Source organism: Haematobia irritans, chromosome 2, assembly GCF_050003625.1.
Source record: "Haematobia irritans isolate KBUSLIRL chromosome 2, ASM5000362v1, whole genome shotgun sequence".
Lineage (NCBI taxonomy): Eukaryota > Metazoa > Arthropoda > Insecta > Diptera > Muscidae > Haematobia > Haematobia irritans.
In genome coordinates this window covers 67,990,650-67,999,287 of record NC_134398.1, presented here as the reverse complement: position 1 = coordinate 67,999,287, position 8,638 = coordinate 67,990,650, and the positions used below count along the sequence as shown (strand labels likewise).

The following is an 8,638-nucleotide window of genomic DNA, read 5'->3' as shown; positions in this document are numbered from 1 at the left end:
AAAATCACTTTATTTTTGCGATTACTTTTCCTGAAATAATCAAAATTATAAATGAAAACAGACATATTCCTGTAAAGTCTTGCCGAAATCTAGAGGAACAAAAAATTGCACATAATTGAGTTAATTTATCTGCTTTATATTGAACTGTTTTATTAAAGTAACCGCGAAAATTTCAACGCGAAAGCGAACATAGTACTTACCTTTGAGGGGGTATTAAGGTATCTAATAAAATTAGAACTTGATGGGGGAATACCTTAAGCAACTTTTCATAAACGCAACTTGCTTCTTATAATTTATTTAAATAAAATCGATAATGAAGTGCTGAAAACATAGTTATTTCGCTTAAAATTGTGAAAGGTATATTGTTGAAAAATTTTTGACTTTCCAAATGGAATAAAGTTTTTCAGATATTTTACAGACACGCTGCCTCCATCGAGAATAAAAACACTGCCTGATAGACCCTGTAACATGTAACTTGCCACTTGTAAATCAACATCATTCTATTATTAATGAAAAAATATGTTAAATGTGTTGTGATAGTGGTATAAATGTTATATTTATAAGAATTTATAAATGTTTAATCAAATTAATAAACTTCTAAACAATCGTGTTGTACTTGACCACAATGATTCTTTTACAACTATCTTAAAATGCACTTTTTCTGATTGTTTGAAGGGGATCTTATTGGCGTCGTTCTTAATTTATTAAAAAAAAGGCACCTAATAATTGCACTCATGCGATACTTTCTTGTAGTAACTTGGCGTGGTACAACTTCTTAATAGTGACGGCGCTTTTCCGACGAGTTTTGGATGTCGTATACGATTGTTTTCGAAGTGGTGGGGATTCTCAGAATCGCCGTCAAATTCAAAAAATGTTGGCGGGGATTTTAAGGTGAGTACTAAGTTTTAGTTTAGCTATTAAAATGGGAAATTAATATTATTAATATATTCATTTAAATAAATTATTAAAGATAAGTAACATTGAAAAAATAACTGTTATAGCGTGATAATGCGAATGTAATACTGACCATTACTTTGTGCTTTTATAGTATTTCATATTCAATAGTTTTGCTAAAACTATAATTTGAGTTAAAATGTGCAATCATCCACTAACTGAAATACTTAAACTCTGGTCGTATTTACATGTATCAAGCGGTTCCATTCATAACGTAGATCATTTCAAAAGGCTTTGAAAGTGTATTTTGTTATGCTTCTTAATTCGATTTTCGTTTCCAAATATTACATTAAATATTCAAACCATGGGTGATATGTAGTAATTTCCTTTTACAATGCTTCGTCGTAGCATGGAGATCTATATGTCGGATCTGAAATAGTGGAAATTGTTTATAAAGGTAGGTATTATATTCGGTTTCCGCTTCGATAACCAGCTTATTTCAAGCGTCACTTTTTAAAAGACAAGAAGCTACGGAATCTATCCGTTGGAATTTTTCCACACAAGCTTGAGGAAGATTTTTAGTAGATCGAGGCGATATCAGATAAGAACTAGGTATGAAACCTCTATATGTGGGTCCAAAACAACACCACAGGAAATCGGATGAAAATTGCTGATGTAGGTATTTTAGATTAATAATAAATTGAATGAAGACTGAAATCATATTATTTACTGTAATGTAAAACACCTCATTCATAACGATAGTAATCTTTGCATAATTAAGACCGGCGCTTTGTTCTTTTTTTCAAGTTGAAATTACCAGTTACCAACAGACCCAATAAATACAAACGTTTGAAAAATGCTAAATTTCAACAATTTTTCAAACATTTTTTCAAAGGATTAGGGTAATATTCAAGTTGAGAAATTGTTGAGAAAATCGCGTTCTCAACAAAAAAACAGACATTACCCTCAACAGTGAAATTCAACACATTAGCAAGAATATTTCAAGTGTTATCCTCAAATTGAAATGCATCGCTATTCAATAATTTGTAAAACAATTTTCGATGCGAGTCAAATTCAAAATTAACATCGTTGCAAATACTTTTCAACCTAAATTTGTATGAATAATATCCCCACTTCAAATTGATAGTCAAAGCCAAAATTCTATGGATTTTGTATAATTTATTCATTTTCATCAAAATAAAATATATAATAATGCACTACACTACATAATACACTACAATACCAATTGATAAATAATAATCTTATTAAACATATCAACAAATAAGAACAAAAAAAAAAAAAAACAAACAACAAAACTTTAAATATCTTAAACATTATTAGTAAACACTTTTGCATTGATAATTCGATTTCCTTCCTTTTGGTTCCTTCCTTTTATTTACATGCGAGCAATTTGAAATTAGGAACGTACTGGACCGCGTGTTAGAATTGATTTCCAGCAGAAGGAATTCACAAAATATCCATTTTAAACTGATAATAGCATATGAATTAAACTGACGATGTGATGCACATTTTCATCCAGAAGTTGGTGATTTCAACAATTTGTTGTTTTTAACAATTTTAATTGGTTGCACTTGTAATGTTTCTGGAAACTTTTTCTTGTCGATGAGCCACTCATTTTTCATTGGTCAGCTTCTTATTGTTTGCAAGAATGTAGCATCCAAAGATTTTAGTTTTCTGCAAAGAGATTTAAATTTAGTGACATCTTTAAAGTGCTGATTTAATTTTTCATATTGACGTACCAATTATTATAAACTATTTGAAGCAGTTTCAGTTAATTGTCCACCATTTTTTCATTGGTCAGCTTTTTAATGTTTTCAAAAACGTAGAATCCATAATTTTAGTTTTCTGCAAAGAGACTTCTTTAAAGTTTTATTTCATTTTTTATTTTCACTTTCCTATTTTTATAAACTATTTGGTTATTTGTCTAAAATTTTCCATTTTTTTTATTTCTTGCAATTGACCACGAACTTCGTTGCACAAATAAGTATTGAAAACCACATGGTTTTTTCGTTGCATTTTAGGGTAGTGTTTTGTCAAAGTTTTCTCATATTATCTTCAACACCTTTTCAAAGATTTCGTCAACATTTTGGCAAATTGGAAGTAATTCGCAAACAATTTGAAGATGTATTGAAGATGAGCTATTTCAAGTCAAGTTGAATTTATGTTGAAAATTATATTTACCCTCAAACTAAAAATTTGTTGCATTTGAAAAACGCTCAACCTGTGTTTATTGGGGACGTTCATGTATTAAATTTGTACGTCACGATCCAAAATATAAATTTCTTGTGGCAACGCTGGAAATCACTATCTTCAATATTTTTAAAAGTGATTTCATCCACCGGAATGACTACGATTAGTCAAAGCTTTTGGATCTGATATACAAACATATTCGATTACTCCCAAAATGTCTGATTACGAAGAAGTTCCTTCGGATTTTGGTGAATTCGATGCCACTTTACCCTTAGAGGATCCTGTTACAACATATAAAAAAATGGTTGACGAGAAAATATTTACAGATCTCTTTGTGCCTGATGAAATGAAATTCGAAATTTGGGATAAAATTGATGTCGCTGCTCGAGACGCTGTTTGGAAGCTTTTGTTTAGCGGAGACGTTGATTTGCAAAAAGCAGGAAAGCTATTGAAGAAATACAAATCCGACGCATCATATCCCAATAAACACAGGATGAGCGTTTTTCAAATGCAACACCTCTTCAGTTTGAGGGTAAATATCATTTTCAACATAAATTCAACTTGACTTGAAAAAGCTCATCTTCAATTCATCTTCAAATTGTTTGCGAATTACAACCAATTTGGCAAAATGTTGACGAAAACTTTGAAAATGTGTTGAAGATAATTGGAGAAAACTTTGACAAAACACTACCCTGAAATGCAACGAAAAAACCACATGGTTTTCAATACTACTTTGGACAACAAAGTTCGTGGAAGAAATACAAAAATGTGGAAATTTTTTAATAATCAATTGAAATTGCTTATAATAATTGGTAAGTAAAACTAAAACACGAAATGAAAACTTGAAGGAAGTCACTAAACTCAAATCTCTTTGCAGACAACTAAAATATTTGGATGCTGATTCTTGGACACATTAAGAGGCTGGCCGATGAAAAATGGTAGTGGCTTATCGAGAAGAGAAAGTTTCCATAAATCAAAGTGCAACCAAAAAAACTTGGTATTTATGCTTTTCCATATCAACAACTACTGGATGATAATTCGCATCACATCGATAGTTTAATTTACATCGCATCATCGGTTTAATTTGTTATTTTGTGAATTGAAATTGCTGGAAATTTATTCCAATTATCTGGCCATCAAGTTCCTGAAAATTGCCAGTATTTTAATAACAACAATTTTGTAATACCAACGTTCTTGAGGAAATCACGAAGTACCTGGTCAGTTGGAAGAAATACAAATTGGTAAGTCAAAATAAAAAGTGAAATGAAAACATAATGGAAATCACAAAACTCGATTGTTTTGCAGAAAACTAAAATCATTGAATGGTATATTCTTGGAAGATGTTGGCCGATGAAGGAAACAACAAAGAAAAGTTTTCAGAAAACTTACAAAGTGCAACCAACTAAAACAAAGTGCAACAATTCCTATATCAAGAACTTCTGGATGAAAATGTGCATCATCGGTTTAATTTGTTATTTTGTGAATTGAAATTGCTGGAAATTTATTCCAATTATCTGGTCATCAAGTTCCTGAAAATTGCCAGTATTTTAATAACAACAATTTTGTAACACCAACATTCTTGAGGAAATCACGAAGTACGTGGTCAGTTGGAAGAAATACAAATTGGTAAGTCAAAATAAAAAGTGAAATGAAAACATAATGGAAATCACAAAACTCGATTGTTTTGCAGAAAACTAAAATCATTGAATGGTATATTCTTGGAAGATGTTGGCCGATGAAAAACCGATGAAGGAAACAACAAAGAAAAGTTTTCAGAAAACTTACAAAGTGCAACCAATTAAAACAAAGTGCAACAATTCCTATATCAAGAACTTCTGGATGAAAATGTGCATTACATCAATTCACATCCCGTCATCAGTTTGATATTTTGTGATTTCCTCTTGCTGGAATCTATTCTAAAGGCCGGTACTCTGTTCGGTTTTCGCGTTGAAACTCCATACAAAACCAAAAAATGCGAAAAATTTGCGAAATTTTTTCCATTTGTGATACTTTGTTTTTTCGTGTTGAAAAACTGACGTTTATAGCACGGCGCCATTTGCAATGTGAATTAAGAAATAATTTATTTATTAAAAACTATTTGTGCGGGTTTATAAATCAAACACGGGCCATATTTTTGTTCCGAAACTATACAAAGGATCAAAGGAATAGCAGATCAATTGCCCAAGGAAAAATAAAATGTTATTTTGTAAAAACAAGCAACAACCACCAACTTAATCCAATATCGCTCCCTGTAAAATAGCGCTCCAAGCTACCTAAAAAAACGCCGCTTTCTATGTGCGAAATAATGGTTTCCATAAAAATTTTTCGCAAGAATGAACATAGTACCGGCCTTTACACACAAGCCAGCAAGTTCCTCGATAGTAATTATTTCAAATTGCCAGCATATTAATGACACCAACATTATGGAGGAAATGGAATTATACATGTAAAAATGTTTAAGATATTTAAAGTTGTATTCATAGTTTTATTTATTAATACGTTTAATAAGATAATTACATTTTGATTGGTATAATATTATTATTTTCATATATTATTAATGTTATTTTTAAGATTATTATATTTGTTAACGAAAAAATAATAAAATTTACAAAATCCCTAGAAATTTAGTATTGACTTTCAGTTAGAACTAGGATTGACTTTCATACAAATTGTGGTTTGAAAGTATTCGCAACAATGCTAGTTTTTTATTTTTCTCACATTGAAAACTGTTTGAGAAATTATTGAGTAGCGATGCATTTCAATTTGAGGATTACAATTGAGAAATTATTGCTATTGTGTTGAATTTTACTGTTGAGGGTAATGTCTGTTTTTTGTTGAGAACGCGATTTTCTCAACAATTTCTCAACTTGAATATTACCCTAATCCTTTGAAAAAATGTTTGAAAAATTATTGAATTTTAGTATTTTTCAAACGTTTGTGTTTATTGGGATTTTACCCCTGACAACTACAATCGGTGGATAGTTTTGGTACGGGATGAACTGCTAAAAAGGAAAATGTTAGATTTTTGGAAAAACTCATTAGTAGCTGAAGAGTTGGGCCCTGCATGGGCTAGAGATTCGGATTTGTATGATGATATGGATGATCCTGAACCCGCAGCTTTTTACAATTATGCTGGTTGCGTTGCCCCTTGGTTGGAAAAAGATAAACCACCGGTTATTCCTAATGAATAAATTTTTGAATTGTATTGTAAAATCATTCCTATACTACCTCACTAGGTTTAGACATTTATGTATTTAATGACATATTATTGCACAAAGAGTATTTGCCCTGTAGGAAATGTCAATAGTGAAACTGTAGTGAATCACTACTGACCATGTCACCAGTACTACTGACAAAGAATACCCCACACATTGTATTTTACTATAGACATTTAACATATGCTTGTCATTGAAAATCCACTACTGACAGTAGAACTACTGACAAGATGGTACTTATGGGACCATATAAAGACATTGGAACTAATGAATCAGTAATACTTTGTCGCTACTTTAGTAAACACTTTTGGATTTTTTTTGTAAATAAAAAGGGTTAATTTTTTGTTTTAATTTATATTAGTTGTGTTCCTTTACGTACTACTAGTTACTACTTTTACTAGTTTTTACTAGAAACCGTTCCTCAACCCCAAAAAATAGTAAAAGTAGTAAACAATTTTAAGAGAACAATGTCAAAATGCATGTCTCTTTTAAAATTTTTTTACTACAAGTTACTCGACAAATTCTTTCGAGTAAAAGTTGTAGATATGTCATGACAAAAATAATTATTTGTTTTCAAATTTTCCAAACTAAAGTAGTTACAAATAGCCGTTTTTTTGGAAATAATTCTGTAACTTTTTAATGGATTAAGATATCATCATAATTTTTTCTTTGTGCCAAAGCTGAAATGTTTTTCTCTATATTTAGAGGTTTGTAGGTCCCTAGTGGATTCACGGGCTGGTCTATAGACGTTGGAAGTTGGACATCTCGGATGTATGAAATTTAGTGTTACTTGGCAAACGCGCAATTATGCACCGATTTTCATGATTTTTGCTTTACTGGATAGAACTTATAAACTACCATAAAAAGATTGTGTATGTGTGCGAATATATCTAATATTTGCGAGATAGGGCCTTACTATTTATTGTTTTGCAAAATTTGAACAAAGTGGGGTCTGTATTTTGAGTCTAGAAGGACTACATTCCTTATAAAATTCTACGTATTCTGGAGGTAAATTTTGTGCACCTTTGTGCTTTAGATTTAACGTGTAGACTCCACAATTTGGAATTTCAAAACAATGCCGAACCAATACCACTTGTTTCGAAAAAAGTACCAAAACATTGACCGACCAAATTCGGCACACCCTTTAATGGACCAAAAGTACCTCTACGTTTTGAATTTCATGCAAATCGGATAAAAGTTTTAATGTCTATGTCATGAAGACCCCAATTGGGGGTTCGGTTCATATGGAAGCAAAATCGAAACTTAGGCCGAAGTAGTTCCATCTTCAAAATTGACCTGCATGTAGAAGAAAAACGTGTCTGGTAAAATTTCAGCACTATAGGTTCATTATTGAAGGAAGTAGCCTGATTACAACAGATAGCCAGACAGAGAGACATCGTCTTATAATTTCTCCCTGATCAAAACTATATATACTTTCTATAGTCAGAATTCGTTATTTGTATGTGTTACAAACGGAATGAAAACCCCCACCTTATAAGATACTGATAATATGCGCTATTACTCTACTTTATGGCCCAGAAGCCAGAGTTTTACTTTGATTAAAAATTTTGCAAAAGGAGTACTTTTTATAACAAAGTAAAAACCATAGCTTCTTTCTATCGTAATAAGGATTTCGAAGTTTTCTGCAAAAAATCTGCCATTTGTCAAAAAAATTTCGATACAAAAGTATTTAATTTACCTACATGCTTTGAAAATATTTATTCAAATCACAATGCTTTTTTTATTTGACATTTTTACAATTTTTACTATATTTTCGTTCCTGTACATTTAACAAATATAGAAATCTGAGAGGATTTTCAATATTTCTCTCTTTTACTACTTTTTACTACGAGTAAAGTAAAGGAACACACCTATTATTTATTAAGTATATTGGCGAAATATTAACATACAATAAAAATCAGGCTTACAAAATCTTTAAAACTAGGTACATGTAGTCTCTTAATATTGAAATGTTTAAAATAAATAGCTCATATTCTCCTGGGCTGGCTGAACCGATTTACTTGAAACTTTCAGAGATCGTAGGGGGCGCTCATGTGGTGAAAATAGGGTACCTCATTTTTTGACACCAGGTCGGGGAGGTACACCTCCCCTTTGTCCCACTTTTTGAAAATTGGACCAAAGTTGACCGATTTGTTTGACATTTTAATTGCAGGTTGTGGTTGGTATCTAGACAAACATCCGCTACTTTATTTTTCCATATTTGGTCGCGGAGGGACCTCCCCTTTGATATATTAGTTTTTCACTGTACTTTTTTGTAAATAAAAAGGGTTAATTTTTTGTTTTAATTTATATTATTT

The 8,638-nt window shown here is 31.2% G+C and overlaps 1 protein-coding gene and 2 long non-coding RNA genes across 4 annotated transcripts; 2 read left to right on the top strand and 1 right to left on the bottom strand.

Annotated features, from left to right (window-relative positions):
• Positions 1–2,053: 2,053 nt before the first annotated feature.
• Positions 2,054–3,193, bottom strand: LOC142225405 (uncharacterized). 2 transcript variants are annotated; one of them, XR_012719268.1, is made up of 3 exons: positions 3,097–3,193; positions 2,655–2,760; positions 2,054–2,589 (listed from the first exon to the last, which is right to left on the bottom strand). It is a non-coding gene; the product is annotated as an uncharacterized LOC142225405 (long non-coding RNA). The 2 variants fall into 2 exon arrangements; XR_012719267.1 differs by having other exon boundaries at positions 2,655–3,157.
• Positions 3,194–3,666: 473 nt separating this feature from the next.
• On the top strand, positions 3,667–5,728 carry LOC142225404 (uncharacterized). The gene is made up of 4 exons (XR_012719266.1): positions 3,667–3,917; positions 3,983–4,346; positions 4,411–4,731; positions 4,796–5,728. It is a non-coding gene; the product is annotated as an uncharacterized LOC142225404 (long non-coding RNA).
• A 332-nt stretch (positions 5,729–6,060) lies between these two features.
• On the top strand, positions 6,061–6,671 carry LOC142225403 (uncharacterized). Its single transcript, XM_075295153.1, has one exon. The coding sequence runs from the start codon at positions 6,120–6,122 to the stop codon at positions 6,294–6,296; it is 177 nt and encodes a 58-aa protein (XP_075151268.1). The 5' UTR covers positions 6,061–6,119; the 3' UTR covers positions 6,297–6,671.
• Positions 6,672–8,638: the final 1,967 nt, after the last annotated feature.

What these genes read in the sequence shown, in the direction of transcription:
- LOC142225403 (XM_075295153.1), top strand. Translation starts at nt 6,120, where the DNA reads ATGTTAGATTTTTGGAAAAACTCATTAGTAGCTGAAGAGTTGGGCCCT.